This window comes from Trichosurus vulpecula, chromosome 7 (assembly GCF_011100635.1).
Source record: "Trichosurus vulpecula isolate mTriVul1 chromosome 7, mTriVul1.pri, whole genome shotgun sequence".
Lineage (NCBI taxonomy): Eukaryota > Metazoa > Chordata > Mammalia > Diprotodontia > Phalangeridae > Trichosurus > Trichosurus vulpecula.
The window spans coordinates 222,287,969-222,312,096 of NC_050579.1; the positions used below are offsets into that span (position 1 = coordinate 222,287,969).

At 36.6% G+C, this 24,128-nt stretch overlaps 1 protein-coding gene across 3 annotated transcripts in view; it reads left to right on the plus strand.

The window, feature by feature from the left end:
* DST (dystonin) overlaps window positions 1-24,128 on the plus strand; it is a 611,236-nt gene that overhangs the window by 299,085 nt on the left and 288,023 nt on the right. For all 3 annotated transcript variants that reach the window (XM_036768011.1, XM_036768012.1, XM_036768013.1), the window contains one exon: window positions 23,843-23,932. In XM_036768011.1, the coding sequence (XP_036623906.1) occupies window positions 23,843-23,932 (90 nt within the window). The remainder of the gene's footprint in view (window positions 1-23,842; window positions 23,933-24,128) is intronic.

The following is a 24,128-nucleotide window of genomic DNA, read 5'->3' on the forward strand; positions in this document are numbered from 1 at the left end:
TCCTGATTCTCCCTTGTCTGGTTTGTTCCATTGATCCATATATCTATTTTTAACTAGTACCAAATGGTTTTGATGATTGCTACTTTATAATGTATTTGGAGGTCTGGAAGTGTATTTCCCCTTCATTCCCATTTGTCATTATTTCTTGTGATGTAGATATTTTCTTACTCTATAGGAATTTCCCTCCTTTCTCACCTTTCTTTCGCATTATTTTCTTTGATGTTCTAGATCTTTTGTAACTCCAAATGAATTTTGTTATCGTTTATCAAATTCTCTAAAGTATCTTTTTAATACCTTGACTGGCATATCACCAAAACCTTAAACTAATTTTGCTAGTATATTACTTTTTATCTTATTAGTGTGGCCCAGATATGAGCTCTGAATATTCCTCCAACTTTTTAAATTGTTCTCTTTGTAATTGAATCTATACAAGTGTTTTGTATTCTTTGGTAGATTGACCCACAAAGGTTTTATTTTTGAAGTTTTTTGAATGAGATTTTCCTATTATTCCCTATTAGGTTTTATTTTTATTGTACAGATATGCTGTTGATTTTTATGGGATTACTTTGTAGCCTGAAACTTTGCTGAAGCTGTTGTTTCACTAAGTATCTTTGCTAATTTCCTAGGATTTTTCTAAGTAAACCATCATGTCATCAGCAAATCAAGATATTTTTATCTACTCTTTGCCCAGTTTTATACCGTTAATTTCTTTTCTGTGTAATTGCTATTTATGACATTATTAGAACTTTTCCCAAAAAATACTGGCTCTTCCTTGCTTTATTCTTATGTTTATTTGAAAAGCTTGCAGTGTATCCCTGGTGCATATGATGCTTGCTTTTCATTTAAGATAGATAATCTCTATGGTATTTAATCTATACATATATTTTGTTGGATTTTTAGCATGAATGAGTGTTGTACTTTGTCAAAGGCAACTTCTTCCCTTCCTGCAACTTCTTCCATGCTCTTAATACCCCGTGCCTTCTCATGTTGCTTTCTGGCTATTCTTTTCTCCTCATTTCACATAGTTCTCTAATTAGGAATGTCCTCTCAAGTTAGCATCCCATATTCTGTGGTCTTTTTCCTTTCGCTCTCTGTATTATCAGAGATTAATTTTCTGCTTCATTCCCTTTAGACCTGCGGTATCAAACTCAGATCTAAATGGCAGTGCTCTAAACTGTACGTAAGGATCCTTTTGGCCCCATATTGACTTAGAAAACCACATTAATATTATTTTTTATTATATGTGTATTTATTTTGTTAAACATTTCCCAATTACAGTTTAATTGGGTTCGGATATTAGGTATTAACTGACTGTACATACAAAACCTTCATCCAGAAGATTATGAAATTGGACTTAAGGGAAATTTGGAGTTAAGGGAAATCTGGGCTTGAATCTTACTAAAATTAACCAGCTGTTTGACCAGGGACAAATCACAACCTTTTTAAGCCTCATTTTATTATCCGTAAAATAAAAAAAATGAGAGTACCTATAGTAGGTATGGCCTAGAGTTGTCGAGAGACTTAAATGAGATAATGTAGGCAAGAAAGATTTTATAAACCTCATGGCACTATTTCAAAGCAAGATTAGTATGCTTTGATGATAGAATTTAGGCATTTCTGGTAGGAACTTATGCCAGGCATTGGACATATTTTTGATCACGGATGAAATAAAACAAATAATGAAGATTGCTCTTATATAAGGACAGCATTGCCTTCATGAAGGCACTCATTGTGAAGCAATTTTTCTAAGTCAGTATTTTATCTTCTACTGTTAAAAAAAATGGCCCTTAGGTATAGCTCCTTTTCAGTGATAAGCCTCTTTGAGAGACATGGAAAGAGGGAAAAGCCTCATTCTTCATTCTTTTGGGTTGGTACTGGTACTAAGTATTATTTTGTTTTCCCTCATAGCTTAATTTGATTGATAATCCTTTAAGACAAAGATGAGCTCTTATTTTAACAGCCACTCCAAATATGTTATTTGTTGGAAGTCTCAGTACTTCTGACCAGACTAATGAAAGGCTGTGGAAATTTCCCATGTGCCAGTTAAATTAGACCTGCTAAGTAATTGTTTTTTTTTAATAAACATTTAGAAATAGAAGTTCTTCCGTGTCCTTATTCTCAGGGGGATTCTTTTAAAATCCATTATCAATTTTACTGTTCCAAAACTATATGTTAATGTCAGTCTTTAGTAGGTGTGAATTGTTCTTAACATTGCTTCATTAATATTATACTACTACAGATATTATAATATTAATAACAAAATAATCTTATCTTTTTACAGTGTTAAGACAAATCACTATATTTAATATTCTATGGTCTGTTCACAGGCAGATAACATAGCTGTTTTTAATAGCTGAATTAAAGTATTAGGATGTGAGGTCATCCATCTGTAGAAACATTGCAAGAATCCTCAGTACAATTCTAGTAGCTAAGAAGACAGCAGGGATCTGTATTTTATCCCTCCCCGTGTAATTTTGTTCTCTTCTATAAGGTCCCATTTCATGTAGCTTGAATATTATGAGTATTTGGTATAGTAGTATTTATTAAACATGTTCTTAAATTACTATGGATCACTGTCATACCTGGGTTTTTCTGGACAGCAGTTGAGTCAGAGAGAATGAACTGGAACCAGCCCAGCTTACTGTTTTAGCTCAATAGTGTATTGTATTCACTATGGCGATTTGTCATCTGTTAGTACATGAAATATATCAAGCTTCTAATGTACAATTCTAGCCACCAGGTCTTACTTGCTACTAAGTGTTAGAGTATTGTATAGTTTCTATCATTCCCTTGCATAATCTACAGTAATTACTAAATATATTCTCCTTAAGGATAACACTTCTATAATTTCTGGTGGCAACGACCTGTTCCTGAATTGCCATAATTAACTCACCATTCCCACAAACACATCTATGTTACCAGATATTTGTTGGATATTTCTTTGTTGGATGTCATTAGCTGAATAATGCAGATATTTCTTATGGAGGGCCTTTTAAAATTCTTGAATCTTAGCTGTTTTATAGGCTATTATTGCTCAATAAAGCAATATCTCTTTGTTCTAAAAGTATTTCTCTAGTTTTCTGGCTTTAAAAAAATCAATTATCCTTCATTTTGGTGAGGAAATATTTATAGAGCTGCTTTAGGGTAATGGACCCTAGGCTTCATTAATATTGCATGGGTATAGGGATGATGGAGGTGGGATAGAGAAATAAATAAATGCTTGATAATTTAAAAATAAAATTTAATTTAAAAAACGAATGGGATATTATGCCAGTAGCAGGATGCAGAAAAGAGTAGATGTGGTTATGATTGTCCAAGCAGAAGTATCACATTTGTAAGGCAAGGACTTTTGATCTTATATTGCCTTTAAGTTCATGGGAAGAGCATTTGACTCTAAGAGATCTAGAATAACTTTCAGGAAAACATTCTGATCAACGCTTGTGAGTGAGAGTAGAGATTGGAATAACTTGGTAATAATTAAGATTAGTGAGAAAAGTATCCTATTGTCCCCAGATATTTACTTATTTTAAAGTGTATTCTCTAAGGAACTCTGTTGTTCAATTTAATATTTATATTCGGATGTTTTAATAAAGGGTTCTATTTAAAAATGTTATATGGGTGTTTGTTAGGATACTTTAAACATCTTTTATGGTTCATTTTACATTTCTAATAACTATTTTAAATTTTGACTTGGTTTAGGTTGCCAGTCTCATATGGCATTCAGACATAGCCTTCTCCTTGATATATTTATGCTAAATGTGTCTTAATTAGAGGAGACCCAGGCATTTGTATTACCTTCAATTGACTCATCATGGCCTCTAGATTTAATCTTGAAACCTGTCTGTATTTTTCCTTGTCATACAGTAAGAATTTTACACTTAGTGCCTCCAAGCAACACTGTGATAACACTGGAGAAGGATTTCATGAGGGGAAAGAGCTTGTTTATTATGTTTTGTGGTGGAGCCATATAGCTAGATATTGTATATCAAATGCTTGATAAGTTGCTTTGGATCTAGTCTGTGTTTAATTTGAAAGCCATATTTGGTTCTCTATAGGGGAAATGATAATGGATGTAAGATCTATGGAACCAATAATCAATTTTAACCTTCTCTTTGAAAAAAAAATGCACAAATTCCCCTTGACTTTATTGTGTTTGAAACATGTTTCAAATAGAACATAAATGCTCTAGCTCTCTCACGGTACTTGGGCTTGTTTGCAGAACGTAAATAAGCCACATGTCTGGGACAGAATTAAAGGCTTTCTGATAACCAAAGCAATAAAAATGTTATTGCCCTTTTTCAGCAGCTTGTTTGGTAATTACCAGATAAATAATATCTTGCTCCTTACACCCCTGGGACTTTTTGACTCCTTGGTCAACATATTGTATTCTGGTATTTATGGAATTTTTAAAAAAGTGTACAAGTTGTGAACATTTGATATAAAGTATACATACCTACCCAATAAATTCAAGTGATCCCTTGTTTACTCTAGGATAGAATATAATCTCTGTGTAGCTTTTAAAATTCTTCACAATCTGGCCCTCACCTATCTTTATAGTCTCATTGTACATTACTGTTCTTTTTGCATGCTACAATCCAGGCAAATTGGCCTTCTTGAGACAGCGAGCGGCATTGTTGATGGAGCCACTAGGCCAGGAGTCAGGAAGACCCGAGATCCAGTTTGGCCCTAGACACTATCTGTGTGACCTTGGGCAAGTCACTTAGTCTCTGCCTCAGTTTCCTCAGTTGTAAGTGGGGATCATAACAGCACCTACCTACCAGAGTTGTTGTGAAGATCAAATGAGATAATATTTGTAAAGTACTTAGCACAGTGCCTGAGGCATAATAGGCTATTAATAAATGTTTGTTCCCTTGATCCACCCCCCTTTTCTCTGTTTCTCACATGACACTCTACTTCCTGTTCCCTCCTTGTCTCAGTGCCTTTCTACCAGCCCTCCCCAATTCATGAAATTCATGCCCATCTCATTTTTGCCTCATAGGATCTTTATCTTCCTTTAAAATACATGTGGAATCCTCCAACTGCTAGTGCCCTCCTTCCGTCTTTCATTTTTAATTGATTTTTTATTTACATATTCTCTCTCTATTTTGTTATATATGTGTGTGTATATATGTATGTGTAACAGCAACCACACTGTCATACTCAGGATAACTGCTAGTGCAGGTTCTTTGATCTGCTTTACTAAGGAAAGATAGCTGTTTCAGTGGTCAACAATCTTTAACTAAATGTACCTATATCATTCACTTAGTTCAGGGGAAAAAGTCAGCACCCTGAACTTCAGAGAAAATACATAGAAAATAAACACAAATCAACAGACATGGCTTCTGTCTGACAAAGACACTACATACATAGTTACCAGAGAGAGAGAGAGAGAAAAACACCAATGTCTGGGTTTTCAAAGCTGGAGGGCCCTTACTAACGGCTATCCAGAGTCTCATCTGGCCAAATCACATGAACACTCTTCCAGTGAGTAAGCCCCAAAGCAAAATGCTAACCTCAGAGTATATATAATATTTCCAATCAAGGATTCTTGATTCAATCAGAGACTCCTGATTCAAACAAAGGCAAGACTCAGTCAAAGGCACCTGATTGCCTTAGTGCTGAGAAGCACTCCAAAAGAAAAAAACAGCAAAAAGTCCTACTTTGCTTGCCATTACAGTATGTCTGTCTATGTATCTGTCTAATCTGTCTTTCTGTCTGTCTAATCTGTCTGTCTAATCTATCTATATCTATCTTGTCTCCTAAAAAGTAAATTCCTTCAGAGTAGGACCACTTTCATTCTTTATATTTTTTTGATTTCCAGTGCTTAGTACAATGTTTGGTGAATGATAGATCTACATTTGGATGGTATAGATCTTTTGGTATAGATATTTGATGCCTTCTGTTGAGGAAGGAAGGATCATGCTTGCCTCTGAGAGGAAGCTGGTAAAGTGACTTGTTCGTAGTTCATGTGCCACTGGGAAGTGTTCAGCCACTAGTCTGTTGCTTTACAGTTTTGCAGAGAACTTCAAATTTCAGTCACTTCTTAACTTGTAATTGCATGTTGATCATTTTATTAACAGCGTGTGAGCCTTTTGTCTCTACTTTGATCCAACTTGTGTATTTGTTTTGTGGGTCTTCTCCAGACTATATGGATGACTAGAAACTTTCCGCATCGTTCTTCTACAGGATTTTTTTCCTGCCTCTGATTCCTCTTATTTCTCAAGCTTCTGTAATAAAGGTTTTGATTGATATTGAATTATTTTGCTCTTTGCTTTGCCTTGAAGTATCATTCTTGGCTTTTGACTTCTGCTTTTAGTTGTTAATTATGGAAATCTAGAATTTCTCATATGGTCCTGTTTTTTTGAATTCTTTCCCACATGTTTCTTTTTCATTTCCTTTAGTTAGGTGGTAGGGCATCCAAGTTTTCTACTGTGTTCACTAGCTTTATACTGATGTAATCTAATGCCTTTCTATAGATCTTAAGTAACTTTCATAAGTATTTTCTGCCATGGTTTTTGAAGTCTCTCCTATCAATGTATACTATGATGGTTCCATCTTTTTGTGGTTCTTACTATGTTAACAGCTACTACATATACTGCTGTGTGCAGGTTCTGAAATTTTTTTATACTTTTTGTCAAACACTGTGTGGGAATATGTTGATTCATGATGGTTATAATAGTTATCAGCTTCTTTGAATTATTCTCTTTTGGCATAATTGATTTGTTATTTGGATTTATCCTGTCAATTTACAAAAGGGCCTTCAGAATTCTAGTCTTAGTATCGTTAACCAAAACCAATACCACAAGTCCATGAGGCATTGTGTTGCAACTAGATTTATTACAAGAGAAATGAATATGCATGTGGAACCCTAAGCCAGGGCAAAGAATTCGCCATCCAAACAGAAGCTTGCATATTTATGAAATTGTGACAAAGGAAGGAGGAGAAACAGAAATTTCTGCCTAAGTGGGAGTGGCAGGGGAGGAGAAATCATGAATAATTAATATGGCAAAAGCCTTATTCTTTTCCCTTGGGAACTACTATACTATGAAGATATGATGGTCTGCTTGTCTTCAAGGGTCCCAGCTGCACAAGCAGTTTTCCAGTCTCATGTAGATTGACTGGCACCTGTCTCGACTCCCAAGACAGATACTCAGGGAGTCCAGCTTGGGGTGCAAACAACAAATTATGTCAGTTTGGGGTGGGGGTGGTGCTTTGTCGTTGACACATTCAGGGTCTCCTGCATACTCAGAGTCCAGTGTCTCTGGAAAAATATGGCAACTCAAAAAGACAAGTTCAGCGGACCCCTTAACATTCCTTGACAGTGTGCCCATCTGCTTTTCAAAAATATTTGAAACTCCAGTACTATTTTTATCATTTGTATTGTTGTTAGGTGTGATTTCATGAAGTAAGTGAAGATTTTTTTGTAAGCTCAGATTCTTCAACTTTCCGCTTTTCAGATTGAAGCTATTCCTCCATTTCATTTCTTATTTTTAGTATTTGCGGTATTGCTATTTTTGTTTTGTCTTGCTTTTGTGATGTAGCTTGCCTTCTTGTAGTACTAGAAAATGAAGGATTGATCTGATATTCTTTCTGTCAAGTTGGTGGTCACAATTGTTTGAAGTGGGGAAGTTGAGGAAGTTCAAAGCCAGCCTGGCTGTCTAGAAGATAGGGACTTTGCGAGGTGCTTGAACAGTACTGATAGGAGGTTGAAGAAAAGGCTGAAATGTTTGGAACAGCTGCTATGGTGGGTGGAATAACCTTGCTGTCATAAAAGAATTCTCTTCCATCATTGTTGAGCCCCTATGGGATTAGCAAACAAGAATTGGTAGTGGACCTAAGTGAGCCAAAGTATGTTATTCCCTCCAGGTTCCATCAGCAGCATGTGGGTAGGAGCAAAGGAGGAATATGATAGGAGTAATCCAATACCGGGGTTTGACAAGGTGTGATTGGTGATAGGAAAAGGAAACAAGGGAACCACTGGTAGAAGACAGTATAGAGTTGAACTGTTTCACCAAGAAGTCAAGACTGGTAAGGGAGAAAAGTGGAGCCAGAGCAGGGAAAAGTTCTGAAGGACTTAGGGCTTGGATGTCACAGAGAGAATAAAGAATTAAGGCATAGGGAGAGACTGAAAGATAAAGAATTATGATCACATAAAGGGACTTGGGACTTATTGACACAGTCTAACAACATATATGCAAGGTTCTATATTCTTATTACTACTACAGTTCCCCTTGGTCACATAACCAGTGAGTACAGAGGCAGGATTTGAACTCATTTGTCTTTTGATTGTAATGGCTGGTTAAATGCTTTTAGATGGGCTTTAGATGGGTTTCTCATTAGTGTGAATACAGCAAGCATTCAGAAGGAAGGGATATTGCAAGCCCCCTGTGCCTCTTTAGTCTGTGTTATTTCTGTCCATATTTTTCTAGAAATCATTTTTCCATGGTCTAGTGATAATAATATGATAATATAATAGCAGATAATTGTTTATAATTTTTCAGTTTCCAAAGTGGAGGTATACAGAGTTATTGAGGAAAGAACACTGGATTTGTAGTCAAAAGACTTATGTTTGAATCCTGGTTCTTCTACTTACTGACTTTGCAACCTTGGGCGAGTACAAACTTCTCTGGGCTTCAGTTTCCTCTTCTGTAAAATGGGGGAGGGGCAGGTCAGACTAGATTCTTTCTAAGGTCTCTTTCAGCTTTAAACCCAATTCAAGCCTTTGATATTATACCTAACACAGGTTATCTCATAGGCTCAATTTTGGGCTATTCCAATAGTGTGGGTGAACAAGTTTGAAAGGCAGAGTTGGAAATTAGAGACTTCAAAAATGCATGTTCAAGCTTTTATTTTGAGACTTAAGCTATCTATTTCTGACATTTGTCTAGCCCCTGGGGTGGAAGCTAAGTGTTAGTGCTGCGAGAAAGAGGAGGAGGAAGACGGATGTATCTTAAAAATTCTAAATAAACCTTATTTCACCCTCAGAAATTTCCCATGTGGGTCAGATCTGATCAACTAACAGGTAGTGAAAATCTAAATAAAAGCAATTTGCCACAACTGAGAGCTCTTGATTGGTCCAAGGCTCATCCTACATAATGCCAGGCTGTGGAAAGTTAGCAAAACATATGGTGCATGAGCTGGAGGAGAAAATTGTTCTGTATGTAATTTGGACTGTGAGTATGAGCCATGGATGAATGGATTTTATCTGTAGTTCTGGAAGCACACAGCTGAGATCAAGGACGCAGGTATCTAGTTGCTAGGCATTTGCTTCCTTACTAAACAGAATTTATGACAGTGAGGTAGACTGTTGTTTCAAATTGAGCAAAAATTGAAATCTCATTTGGTTAATTACTTGTGTTGAGGATACTGTGGTATCTTGGAAGTTTTAATCTAATTCTGGATGATGAGCAGTTTGCTTTCTGAGTTTAATCCCTCTCTCCCCCCTCTTCACCATCCATCCTAAAAGTCATCACCTTTTATAATTAAAACCTATACATACATACATACATACACACACACACACACACACACACACACACACACACACACACACACATATATATATATATATATATATATATATATATATATATATATATATATATATATAGGTAGATAGATAGATATATTTAACTTCTTTCCTGGGCATTTTATTTCCTAGTAAGTGAGGAGTAGAAAATGTACCCATTCATCATTTCTTTCTTATGATTCATGTGAAAGTTTTTCAGAAGTTTAAGTTTAGGAGGGAATGTGTCTAGGTATGGAGGACCTAGGTAATGTGAGAATTTAGATCTGATTGAAGAAAAATTTCACAAGCAATAAGGAGTTTTTAAGCAAAGAAATGAGATTATTAGGTAAGCTATGGAATCCTACTACTTGGATTTTCTTTAAAATGTTAGATGCTCATTTACCTGGGTTAGTTTTTATGTAATTATTGCAGTCATTAGATATAGAATGGAAGTTAGGAAAGTCTGGATTCTAATCCTGTTTCAGCTGCACAGTCCTGGATAAAGCACCTACCTAATCTTAGCAGTAGCACCTCCCTCACAGGGTTGTTGTGAGGGTCAAATGGGATAAGAGACAGAAATGCTTTGCAAACTTAAAATGTTAGCTATTATTATCTCCCAAGATTATTATTATCCTATAAAATGTTACTTATTTATTATCCCCTCCCAATTTGATCCTGGTTCTTCTACTTACTAACTTTACAACCTTGGGCAAGTACAAACTTCTCTGGGCTTCATTTCCCTCTCCCGCCAAGAAAACCACCTCTTTAACAATGAATAAGAAAAAAAAATCAGTTCAGCAAAACTAAGCAAAATATCAACTAGGTTAAATTACAGACACACACACACACACACACACACACACACACATATATATATTTATATACACATACACAGTATTCCATATATATATCCACTTAGTACTACAAAGAAAGGATCAAAGTGTGTATATATGTGTATATGTATGACCAAGCTTGGCTCAAAGAAGTGAGAGAGATATCTGTCTCACTTCTTTGGGCCAAGCTTGGTCAGTATAATTACAAAGTACTCAATTTCAATTTTATTATTTTTGTTACTTCCATTTACAGGTTGTGGTCAGTGTTTAATCTATTTTTCCTGGTTCTCCTAACCTACTTGGCCTCAGTTCAGATGTGTTCTTGTGCCTTTCTGTATTATTATTCCATTATATTTATGTACTACAGCTTATTTAGCTGTTCTGTGGTAGACAGACATCTGCTTTACTTCTGGTTTTTTGATACTACAAAAAAGTTCAATAAGCATTTATTAAATGCTTACTATGTGTCAGGCACTATGTTAGGTGCTGTGGATAAAAAATAGGAAAACCTCCCAAACCATTGTTGCCCTTTAGGAGCCAATATTCTGCTGGGGGGTTAGGGAAGAGATACATCATATACACAACTAAGTGAGTATAAATTATATCCAGAGTATGCAGAAAGTAATTTGGTTTAGGAGGGAACGCTAATAGCTTTGTGGAGATCAAGAAAGGCTTTTTGTAGGAGATGGTACTTTCAGAGAAGGACAGGCCTGGGTAAGATATTATAGTTTATGTTGGATGGGGAATAGTTTCAGTTAGAAGGTATTTTTGTGTCTGTGGGCTTTTTGGGGATGGGAAGATTGTACTCTAGAAGACAATGAAGAGGTGCTAAAATAGAGGGAGAAAGATACCAAAGAAAAATTTTGTCTACTTTGCAGTCTTAATAGGGTCTTTATGGCAATAATTGGTGAATTATGTCTATGCTGTCTTTTGCAAATATTACATATTTACTGCCCTATATCATATTATGATCCAGCAATTTAATAAATGAACAAAATAACAATCTCGTGCTCTTCTTCAAGCCTGATTTCTAGACTATTTTCGTTAAAAAAAAGTCTAGACATGTGGTTTCATTGGCGTAGGGAATTCCTGGTGAGGGGATACCTACTGTCAGTGCATATTGGCATCTCGGAAGGGAACGAAAGAAGCATAAATGTAAATTTATGGTATTATACCTATGGTTTCCATTAAAGTTTTGGTGTTCACCAACTTTGTTGGGAGAAGGTCGCCACATTCACTACTATGGAGGTTAGTAGGCAGTTTATTGCTGGGAAAATCTGTTCAAGTCAAATTTCAGATTGGTAAAGAAAGAGTTTCTAATAGAAACAGGGTTCTAAGAGAGGAAAAACCATGTCTACTTACTTTTAATCCTCCCTTGGAAGTGAAACTGGCAAATAGTGATAGTGCCATGTGGTCTTGCATGTAAGCCAGGTTTAGATGATTCTGCAGAAAGTCTTATATATACACCATTCCCACCCCCCTCCACTCCACCTATGAATCCCTAAAGCCAAGAGTAGAGCACAGATGCATTGACCAAACATTAGTTACATCATGACCAAAGATTTATTATGATTACTGTTTAGTAAATTGTCAGCAACATAGGCACACTATTAGACAACATGGCAAACTTGATTTTTTAACCTAGTGTCATTGACTATCTTTACTACTCATTTTTCAACTAATCTTATAGTTCCTTGTTGTGCCTCTTTCATTATCTCAGTTCTGAAGTTATTAACTTTTTATCCACTTGTTATACCTCTCCATTTAGATTTTAAGCTCCTCAATGGAAGGGAAACACCATTTTTTTTTTGTATTTTCCTCAGCATCTAGCAGGGTGCCTTGAACAAGACAAGCTTGTTAGTTGGCTAATTGAGTCTGGTAAATCAAACATTATGGTTAATAGAACTATAGTCTATACCTCTTATAATGTTATCATTTTTCAGTGAAAAAAAGTACATTGAAACTTATCAGCACTGAAATATATACTAATTATAATTCATTCTTTGACAATTTGGAAGATTAGATGTTTATGTAATGCCACAAGGGCATCATTGTACATGCAATTACAGCGTACTTGATATGTGTGTGTGTGTGTGTATTTATATATAACATATATATATATTTATATATATATAATATATATATGTATATATGGGGGAGGGAGGGAGGGAGGGAGGGAGGGAGAGAGAGAGAGAGAGAGAGAGAGAGAGAGAGAGAGAGAGAGAGATGTGGCGGTTATTAGAAATTTCTGAATGACAGAAAGCAAGGTGACAGTGAATTTCATGTATATACATTAATTTTCCACTGTCGAGAAGCTATCCTGGTTGGGTCAGTTCTGAAGGTACATCTATTATTCCACTTAATTCAGCTAGGGAAAGATTCCTGATGTAAGAAGAACAACGCTGGTCTTACAGTTATAAGACATGGGTTGAACTTTTAGCTTTGATGATAACTGACTCTGTGACCTCTTGGTAAGTCAGTTAACCTCCCAGAGCCTCAGTTTCTTGGTCTGTGAAATGGGAAGAATGATACTTACATTGCCTACTCCATAGGTTGTTATGAGGAAAGCACTTTGTAAACCTTAAAGCACTAGATGGTGATGATGATGATGATGATGATGATTATTGCCATTCCTTGAGGAACTGGATTGTAAGATGGGGATATAAAGGTAGAAGTTATATGGCTTGACAGATGGTGAGGAGAAAGCTATTCTCAGTGTGAGGTATGATGTAGACATAAGGAAGAACGATTTGGGAGGATTAGGTAGGCTGCCTGGAACAGCGGAAGTCAGCCAGGCAGTATGGCAGGAGAAAAGCAGAATAAGGTAATAATTCATGGACTGAAAAATTTGAAATTCATAATTAGTATTCAGAATATTATTCAAGAGGCTGGAAACTGCTAAAGTTTTAAGATAGAGATTTATTTGGTGACATAAATATTTTTGAACTAGCCATAAATTCTGGTAGACTTGCTAAATAATTCAAGATGAAAAGAAATGATTTCACACACTTGTCTTTAATAACTATCTTACAAATTTTATTTAAAAATAATTTTATTAAGAGAATGAAATTAATCCAAGAGTCAACCCTTCTCTTTCTTACCTGTTTCAGTGAAACCTAAAATTGTGTTGTGAAACCTCATTTTAGTTAGGGGGTAAGAATAAAGCTATTGTCCCACATGTTCTGTGTCTATTCAGATTTTTGCTTTATGTATTATTATAGGTTGGAAGGTATGATTTGGCTAGCAGCTTGTCTCAGTCCATGTAATAAGTTCTGTTACACTGGGATTTCTACTCTATCTGCCATAGTTCTGTTGTTGTTTCATTGTTTTCACTTGTGTCTGAATCCTCATGACCCATTTTTGGGGTTTTCTTGGTAAAGATACTGGAGGGGTTTGCTGTTTCTGTCCCTAGTTTGTTTTACAGATGAGGAAACTGAGGCAAACAGGGTTAAGTGACTTGCCTAGGGTCACATAGCTAGTTAAGTGTCCGAGACTGGATTTGAACTCATATCTTGTTTACTCCCAACCTGGCCCTCTCTCTACTGTGCTGCCTAGCTTCCATTCTCCCCTCACCCCCATCTTTTGTAGTAACATCAAACTTCACTTTCATTGGTTAGCCTAAAACTACTCATTTTACTTTGCATAGCTTTTTTCCCCTCATGTTTTCCAGCTGCTTTTTGGTTCTTTTAAGTTCACATACCAAGATTTTGAAGGGGAAAAAGGACATTTTTGAGAAGTCCCAGTGATTGTCCTTGTCTACTTCCTTTATGTTTTTATTGAATATAGATTTTTAATTCTGAGCATGTCATCCTGAATAGATTAAAGAGGTATTTAAACATATGAGTAGATGTTGGACATGTTCAAGCAATGCTTTTAATTTGCTAGGATGATAGAGGCAGCATAGTAGGGCACTAGATTTGGGATCAGGAAGACCTGGGTTTGCACTCTACCTCAGACACTCTCTGTGGGACCCTGAGTAAGTTACTTAACTGCTTTTTGCTTTGGAATTTTCCAGCTCTCAAATGAGTAGGTTGGATTTAATGCACTCCAAGGAACCTTCCAGCTCAAAATATATGCCATACTCTCTGACAACATGCTTTAGGAATAGTGCTACTAAACAGTGGGCTAAGCCCATTAGCTTAATTCAGAATGGATCGTCTCTTAGGTTCTTACGGCTCAAAGGAGATAATATGCAGGGAAGAAAACACAAATATCGCTGGATGCTGCAGAGGGCAAGAACTAGGAATGAGCATCATGAAATGAAATATTTCTGTTTCTTGACTGTATAGTTCCACCCAGTGGTGAGAAAGTAGAACAGAATTTTTCTCTTTGAAAACCTGCTAACTTCAAAGGTTTTTTTTTTTTTAAATCCTCGCTGGTGTTGCTTGTCTGTTAAATTTCATGTGAATCAAGAAGTTTATTTATTCCTTATAATGTGAAAAAGTATTTATTTCTCATTCCTCTACTATTTTTTTTTGTTATCTTTAATACCTTAAGTCTATTATCTTTATTATCTTTACTGTATAGACAGAGATTGATTTGAGTATTCAGGGTTCAACATATAAGAGAAAACATTATAAAATCTTAACTATAGTCCAGGTGTGTGTGTGTGCGCGTGCGCGCGTGCGTGTGCAAGTGCAAACCTTATTCATTTTGGCTATTCTTATTCAGAATCTATGGCCATTTAGACAGGATAAGACAGATGTTTACAATTGCATTATCTTTCCAGAATGGTTTACTAACCAAATTATAATTGTATAAATAGGATCGCTAAATTAACACTCCAGTCACTAAAGAACAATTTCTTTTGAAGCACCCTTTTACCTAGGAATGATTTTAAAAAAATTAAAATTGATATGCTAAAATGTTAATTACAGTTGATTTTTTTCATTACAAGTTGACTTGTAAGGACTTCTACAAAGAAACTCTTGGTTATCAGATTTTGCTTTATAATATGTACTTTACATAAGCATTGGGATTTGGTCTATACTTTTGATTTCATAGATAAGAGGGAATTCCAGGATGATTGATGCAGGTTGGCCCCTTCTCTATAATTTATAATCTTCCAGAGTTGCCTAGAGCACTGAGAAGACTGGTAGTCTGCCCATGGTCTCTTAGTATGTTAGAGGTAGGATTTGAACCCAGGTTTTCTATGAACTCTATCCATTAAGCAACACTCACTTAATTTCTACAAAGGTATCATAAATCAGATTTTTAATTAATCTAGACCATATTTCCCTTCCTAATTAGGCTCAAAGATAGTGACATTGATTGTTTCATTTTGTACATACTATCATTGACCATATAATTAATTTCTGAAGATAGAAGAAAATACTAGATACTTAATTCCTTCACCAGGCTTGAGTCATATTTTGTAAAGACTTTTTTTTTATTGGTAAGAAATCAGTTCACCATATGGTAGAGATATATTTTGAGAAAGAATAATGTAGGAAGTGTAATTTGGCTAGGGTGAATTCTCCTAGCACTTTGTACTTCTCCAATGCAGTTAAGATCACAGAAATGATCACAGAGATTGTGTTCTCCTTCGCATTCATCTTACTGTAATTCACAGAATCAGACAATTCTTAGAATTGCAAGGGACTTTCCAGACTTTCCTATTTGAATCCATGCCTGAACATGAATTCCTCCCCCACCCCAAACATCCCCAACAAGTGCCATTCACTTGAAAAGTCCTTTAGAGAGAGAAAGCCCATTCCCTCCTGAGGCAGCTCATTCCAATTTTGGTGTAGCTCTACCTGTTAAATTTCTCTTTACATTGAGCCTCAATCTGCCTTTCCACAGCTTCTAAATGCTGGCCACAATGCTAGTTCTGATGTCTGGGTACAAGCCTAGCAGATCTGATTCCTCTTCTATATGACAGCCTTTCACATAGGACTGCTGCCAGGGCCCACTCAAGGTTTCATTTCTCCAGTGGAAGTTCTTTCAGTTAGTCTTTAGGTAACAGGATTAGGCCCTTCTCAAAATCTTAGCCACTAACCCAACTGTTGTCCAATTGTCCTAAAATATGGTACCTAGAACTGGGCATACATTTAAGATGTGACTTCATCGGGCCCATCTTCAAGTTCCGTGTTTTTTTCTGCTCCATCGTATAACTTTTCATTGACCATACTCTATTTTATATTGTAATTATTTATGTACCTTATCTTGTAAGTTAAATGAGGGTAGGGAACATGTCTTATTTGTCTTCCTTTCTTCCTTTCCTTATAATGTGAAAAAGTATTTATTTCTCATTTCTCTACAATCTTTTTTGTTATCATTAATACCTTAAGTCTTTTGTCTTTATTCTAGAGACAGAGATTGATTTGAGTATTCAGGGTTCAACATATAAGAGAAAACATTATAAAATTTTAACAATAGTCCAGGTCCTTCCTCCCTTCCTCCCTCCCTTCCTTCCTCCCTTCCTTCCTTCCTTCCTCCCTTCCTCCCTCCCTTTCCTCTTTCCCCCTTCCCTCTGTCCCTGCCTCCCTTCCTCCCATCCTTCCCTCCTTCCCTCCTTCCTTCCTCCCTCCCTCCCTTCCTCCCTCCCTTTCTTCTTTCCTCCCTTCCTTCCCTCCTTCTCCCCTCCCTCCCTTCCTTCCTCTCATCCTTCCTTCCTCTCATCCTTCCCTCCTCCCTCCCTCCCTCCCTTCCTTCCTCTCATCCTTCCTTCCTCTCATCCTTCCCTCCTCCCTCCCTCCCTCCCTCTCTCCCTTCCTTCCTATCATCTATCACTGATAGCAACTTATTGACTCTTGAAAATGAAAGCCCATTTTAACCATTAAAAAGGACATAAACTGTCATGCTATGACCATTTTCTTTACTTTGAATCAGTGTAGTAATCAAATATGATGTCAAACTTTGAGTTAACAGAACTCTTCTAGGTCATTTCAGAAATTCACCTCTTGTGGACATTTGGCGAATCTACTGGATTTTCTCTCTTGAAAATATATAGAAAGCAGCTTTCCCTTTCTTCTGTTTCTAGTATCCGGGATTGTTCCTTTTGGATTATTTTTTGTTGGGTTTGTGACTTATTTTTGTTCCCTAAGATGTCTGATGGGTAGTTATTCTCTGTAAATGAAAAGATTAGTGCCCTCTAGTGGTGTTATATGGGCAATGCAAGAAGAAATAGGGCTCCACGAATTTGACAGTGAATTGTGTGGGATAAAAAAAAAATATGGTGTCAAAATACTATTACATAATCTTTGTTATGCAATTTAATCCCAGAGGATTCTTAAAGTGCATTTTTCCACCCACCACTCTATCCATTACTACCATGTAATCACATTTCTGTCCTGAAGGAGAAAAAAAAATTAGAGTGAATAGCTTGTTTTAATAAAATTCACAAGGGTAAAAAGTACAGTCCATCAACCCTTAACATCACTATTTACAGGAGAATCAGAGAGTCAGATGTCTTGAGCTAGGTAATATTCACACTTATAGTTAAAATAAGAAGCACTTAATTGTGATTTTGCTGACTCAACTGCACAACTCCCCTCATTTTCTCTTTCCCAAATGATTCATCTGACCATTTGCTTCTCTAGAATGCCATTAATATCTGTAAGCTCTACCCCCTCCAACTCCTGCATATGTTGCCTTCTTTTTTATTTATTAACTTTAAAGTCTTGTCTCACAAGTCACCTTTGTTTTCTACATGTTTATTACAAGATTTTATATAAATGTGAGTTATTGTATTAAATAAAGGCTGCATTAATATTTTTAGTCACTACAGAAATGAATAGAAAGTGTTCTTTGAGCCCTCTCTTTCTGAAGCCCTAAGAATGTTCAAAGACAAACCATCTATTAATATAGGCACAGAGGCGCTCTTTATGGCTTATGGGGCTTCATCTCATTGGTAGGGAAGGCAATTAGTCCTTTCTAATTAGCAACTCTTAGTAGTTAGGATTGTGGGGAGTATTTAAATGGACCATCTTTTATTTAAATTACGGCCTAATTTGAATTCACATGGGATCATTGATTTAGAGCTGCGAAAGACATTAGAGTTCGTATAGTCCAAACTCCTCATTTTTCGTATGGGAAAACTGAGGCCTAAAGGGAGCAGGAACAAACATTTACTTACGTTTGTAACAAGTGCTTACTATGTGCCAGGCACTGTGCTAAGTGCTTTAACAATATTATCTCATTTGGTCTTTATAACACCGTGGAAGGTAGGTGCTATTATTAGCACCATTAGTAATTAAGTGACATGGCTAGGATCAAACAACTAGAAAGTGGCTGAGACTTGGATTAGAACGCAGGACTTTCTGACTCCAAGCCCAGTACTCTATCCACCGTGCCACCTAGCAGCTAAAGAAGCACTATGATGGGACTTGGACAAGGTCATACAGGGAGTAATGACAGTGGGATTTGAACCCCGATCTTCTGAATCTAAAGCTGGTGCTTTCCCCACTGTCACACAAAAGTTACCATTCTTCTAACCTGCTCACACTAATTTTAATTTTCTTTATTGCTTTCTAAGACCTAGTTAGGAACAAAAGATAAATGCTTTCTGTATTTGCTAAAAGCTTTTCTGATTTGGACAATATTCAGTTTGCTATGACATTGCAAACAATTGTGAGAGTGTTTGGTGTTCCTGTCTGGACACCAGCACCATCATTTGCCACTGTCTCTTAGTGAGAGGGATTTACAAATGAAACATGAAAAAAGAAATAGGAACATTTTTGGCAGAGCTTCAGCACGATGCAGTGGAAGATCTAAAAATTCTGGTAGCACTATCATAGACAACTCCCTCCTCATTATTGCTTCCATGTGCTGGTGGTGCCAGACACATATAACAAAGTCATTTATTGGGAGAGGGCAGGCAGCTGAGGAAGGCTAGGATCTGCATAATGTTATTGAAATGTGAGATCATCTACTGATAGTTGGGTTCAGTTTGATCCTTTATAAGGAGGCTTTATTGCTGCAGTCAAGAAAAGACAGATGAGAAAACTGAATTGGATGCATTCATATGTATTAAATTTGTTAACTTAGATTTCCTTTCCTTTTATTTTTAGAAAGATGTTAAAATGGTAGATTTAGATTCATGGTTTGGAGTAATCCAATGCTTTTATTTAAAAAAATTACTTTAACATATGATTAGAGAATTGTTGAGTTAATCTCATAGTAATCATGAAAAGTGGAGCAGCTGGGTGGTGCAGTGGATAGAGTGTCAGCCCCAGAGTCAGGAGAACCTGCGTTCAAATCCGATCTCATACACTTACTAGAAGTGTGAACCCCAGTCAGATCAATTAATTCTGTTTGCCTTAGTTTCCTCATTTGTAAAATGAACTGGAGAAGGAAATGACAAACTACTCCAGTATCTTTGCCAAGAAAATCCCAAATTGGGTCACAAAGAGTCAGACATGACTGAAAAACAACTGAACAACAAAAAATCATGAGAAGCAGCTTGGTGTAGGGTAGATAAAGAGCCAGGCTGCCCTCACACCAAGTCCTGCCTTTGAGATACACACACATACACACACACACACTCTCACAACAGCGCAGTCACTTGACCTCTAGGTGCCTGTGTCAGCTCTTTAGGACTTAAGATTCCACAACAAATGCAGATTTGTATTGGTTGGGGAAGTTCCTACCTGGAACCTACCTACACCACACTATTAGCCACTGTGCTGCCTCTGTCCGTCTTAACTTCCTCCACCTCAGAGAGGCTTTGGCAACACTTATTCCACTGGGGCTTCACCCTAGGTCAAGTCTGTATATACACCCCTTCTCTCTCCACCTTCCCCTCCCCCCACCCCAAAGTTTAAGCCTGTCCATTATCTAGGTGTAAAAACCCCTAATTGCAGCTCTGGTGGTACAGGAACTGAGTTCAAAACTAGGGCTTATGAGTTATAGTTCGTGATGGGTAAGTAGGTAATTGAATCTTAAAGGGCATTGTGGTTTTGATCAAAAGTTAAAAGCTATTTGACATCAGATATCAAGCACAAACTGCCAAACAAAAGCGATTTTCTTTTTTACTCATGAAAAAAGCATATTAAATAATAGTGATGTTAGGTAATATTGTATACAGCCATTAAGGGGGTTAGAGACTAGAGCTATGGTTTTTTTTAGTATAGGGAACTCCCATGTGATGAAACTCTATCTACCAATGCAGGTTGTCACATTCTCTTAAAGTCATAGTCTTAGAGAGTTGACCAGAGCAGTGATGTCAAGCTCAAACACAAACAGGGACTACTAAATAAAGATCCCTTTGGGCTGCATGTTGACTTAGAAAATCACGTATTAACATTATCTAGGTTTTATTCTATTTTTATTTTGTTAAATATCTATCAATTACATTATCATAAGGTTTGGCCTGCATTTGGGAATGTTGCTCGCTTTGGGGTGGTTGTTTTATACCTCTGGACTACAGCATTGAAAAGTTAAGTGACTTAACCAGAATCATACTGCCATTATGTGTCAGAGGCAGGACTTGAACGCAGATCTTCTGGGTTCCAAGGTCAGATCTAGACACCATGTCATACTGTCTCTCCTCCTACCTATCTTCTAAGTCTCCTTTTCTGAGTCTTTGTGCCCCCAAGTCTCAAAGCCATAAAATATACTTATATTTAGGCTGCCATTACTCTTCCACATAAAGATAAGACTGCTTCTCTTATGTCTCATGCTAACCCTTTTCTTTCTGTTTCTGCTTGGTTCGGTACCTTCTGACATATTTTAGGTCTCTATTTACATGAAGTCTACATTTCTCTGAAAGTTTTGAAGAGTTGGACTTTGGCATATAAATTTTCTGATAGCTTTAGAGAGTGTGAGGTGTATGCAGACTCTTTTTTTCTCATTTCTACCATTGCTTTGGTTGCTTATGTGGCAGGGTAGCCTATGTGATGCAACATAGAATCTGTAAAATCATTTGTATCAGAAGTCGAGTGTATTTAATTTAGTGCTTGTTTGAAGTCTTTCTTTTTGGTGTCAGCCAGTTTTGTTGGGCAGAGACCCAAGAGCCTGGAACATAGTAAATGTTTAATAAGTTCTTATTGATTGAGTGAATAGAGTTTTCTTTGTTTTAAAAAAAATTATTAAGATTTTTTATTTTAAGTTTACAGCACTCAGTTCTACGTGATTTTGAGTTTCAGATTTTCTTCCCCCCTCCCTTCTCCTTCCCCAAGATGGCATGGAATCTGATATATCTTCTACATATAACTTCACTTGAACTTATTTACACAATAGTCAAGTTGCAAAGAAGAATTATGACCAATGGAATGAATCATGAGAAAGAAGAAACAGAACCAAAAAATGAAAGAAAAAAAAAGGAGAGCAAACAGTTTGCCTCAATCTTCATTCAGACTCCATAGTTCTTTTTCTGGATGTAGATAGCTCTCTCCATCATGAGTCCTTTGGAATTGTCTTTGAACCTTGTATTGCTGAGAAGAGCTAAGTCTATCAAGGTTAGCCATCACAGAATCCGTATATCTGCGGTTGTGTACAATATTCTCCTACTTCTGCTCTGCTCACTCAGCAAATCCCTTAATAAAAGGATATGTTCTGTAAAACCTGGACTCAGTCAAAGGGCTGCACCCAAGAACCTAGAGAGTCACATGGGGCCTCGAGGCTGCAGGTTCCCTACCCCAAAGTCCTTTTTAGAACTTAGCAGCACTTTAATAAAACTTGCCTTTGGGTCACCCTTCTAGCTTTGTTGCTGCCAAACTATCAAAATATTATCATGCTTGGGAATTGTCTGGCTCCTAGGTCTTAGCTTTCTACTCTTGGAACTTCCCAGCGTGTAATAGAGTTACACTTTTATGCTTTGTCGATAATTGCTACTTATTCCCACTTTGTAGGCAATGTGGTTTATTGTACAGGATGAGTCAGAAGATATGAGTTTGAAGGCTGGTTTTGTCACTTATGTACCATGTGATTTTGGGGCAGGTCATTTAATATCTCAAAGAGATTAATTTACCCATCTATAATTTGAGGAGGTTGGCCTAGACCTCTAGATGATCTTTAAGATTCCTTTTTTTTCTCTCAGTTTCTATGGTTCTATAATATAATTTTCTTTGAAAATCCCTTAGTTTTGAGGCCCTGAATTACATAAAATTATTTAATTTCTTCAGCAATTAAGTAAGAGTTTCTACATTAACTTTATTTAAAAAAAATGAACCAGTTATGGAATGACTATTTGGGTGGTCTGTAAGGGGATTGACTTTTTAATATACAAAGAACTGGTTGACTAAAGACTGTTGTTAGTCTGTAGACACAGCCATTCTCACTTGGGAGATTCTCTTCCTTCCTTTGGTAACTTGAACAAGGTGTTTTGAAGTTTGGTAGTATTTAGATTGTCTAGGTTTATATTATTCCTCTGGAATGAGGAAAATAATGGTAGGTTGAATCCTCATTACATGCTTCTGTTAGGTTGTTTTAAAAACCTTTTCTCAGAAAAAGTCATATCATGCAGAGAAAGATTTGGATAGATTCCTGCTACCCTAATATCCAGAGAGCTTTCCTGGCAGGATGTAAGCCTCAGGTTCACTTGAGATGCTGTTATGCTATTAGAGAATAGGTATGGGAATTGGGGGTGGGGATTACAGGAGAATAAATGATAGATAAGAACTGAACCTTTCTCTGTTTCTATAAACTATGTCAGAAGTCCTGTTTAAGGTCATAATGGGCTAAATTAAGACAAATTAATCCTAGATGGTTGCCTTAATCTACTGTATATGTCTTATAATAAGCATTAAAAGTAGAAGTTCATTTTCCTTTTTTTAAAGGAACTTTTTTTGTTGTTAAAGGATACGAGCCCAGTAATTCCCATTGGAGAAATTCTCTCCCAGGACAGATCTGCACCTGCCCTGTGACTTAATGGTTTTAAAGAATTCCTTGTCTCAGCGAGATGTTAAATGATTTTCCTAAGGTCACACAGCCAATATGAGTCAGAGGTGGGATTTGAACCAGGTCTGGCCCTCTATTCGCTATATTAGGCTGCCGCTTGAGTTTTCTGATTATCTTTAATTTCCTTCCTTGTTCATTTTTAATTGCTTGAGAAGGATTTCTGATTTTATTGGTGCTGTCATCTTTTTACTACAAAAGCTTGCAATCCCTTAATATTTATTAGTTGATCTAGTTTCTGTGAGCTGCTAGGCTAATCTGCTGCAGGCCAGCCTACTGGTGGCTTGTGTCTGAGTACTTAATGTAAAAATGAGTAGCCTTGAACATTTTTTAAAAGTTAAACCAAGCCATATTGGCTAATGGAAGATATCGACAATAGCCATTATAAAAGCAGAAGTAGGGGCATCTAGTTGGCATAATGGATAGAGCACTGGCCCTGGTGTCAGGAGGACTTGAGTTCAAATCTGGCCTAAGGCACTTACTAGCTGTGCGAGCATGGGCAAGTCACTTTACCCTGACCGCCTCCAAAAAAAAAGGACAAGTATCTTGTTTTTGTTGTCTTCAGGTATTACTCAAGAATGTTTAACGTTAACATTTAACATTGAGTTTTCACATTTAACATCACTTAAAAGGCCAAATAATTTAAAGGTTTCTCTCTGCATAGGTTCGAAAGCATGTGAATGACCTCTATGAAGACCTAAGGGATGGACACAACTTGATCTCTCTCTTAGAAGTTCTTTCAGGTGATACCTTGGTGAGTTTTGAATCTCATCTCTCTTCTGTGAATATGTTGTCCCTTTCATATCTGATCAGTATGCTTTAGTACAAGCGATTCAGATTCATCTCCCAGAATGTGACTAGTAGCACCAAAGGAACAAGTTGGTTTACATAGATGTGCATGGATTCATAACTTCAACCACTGAATATTAGGAATTCAGAACACTTTTATT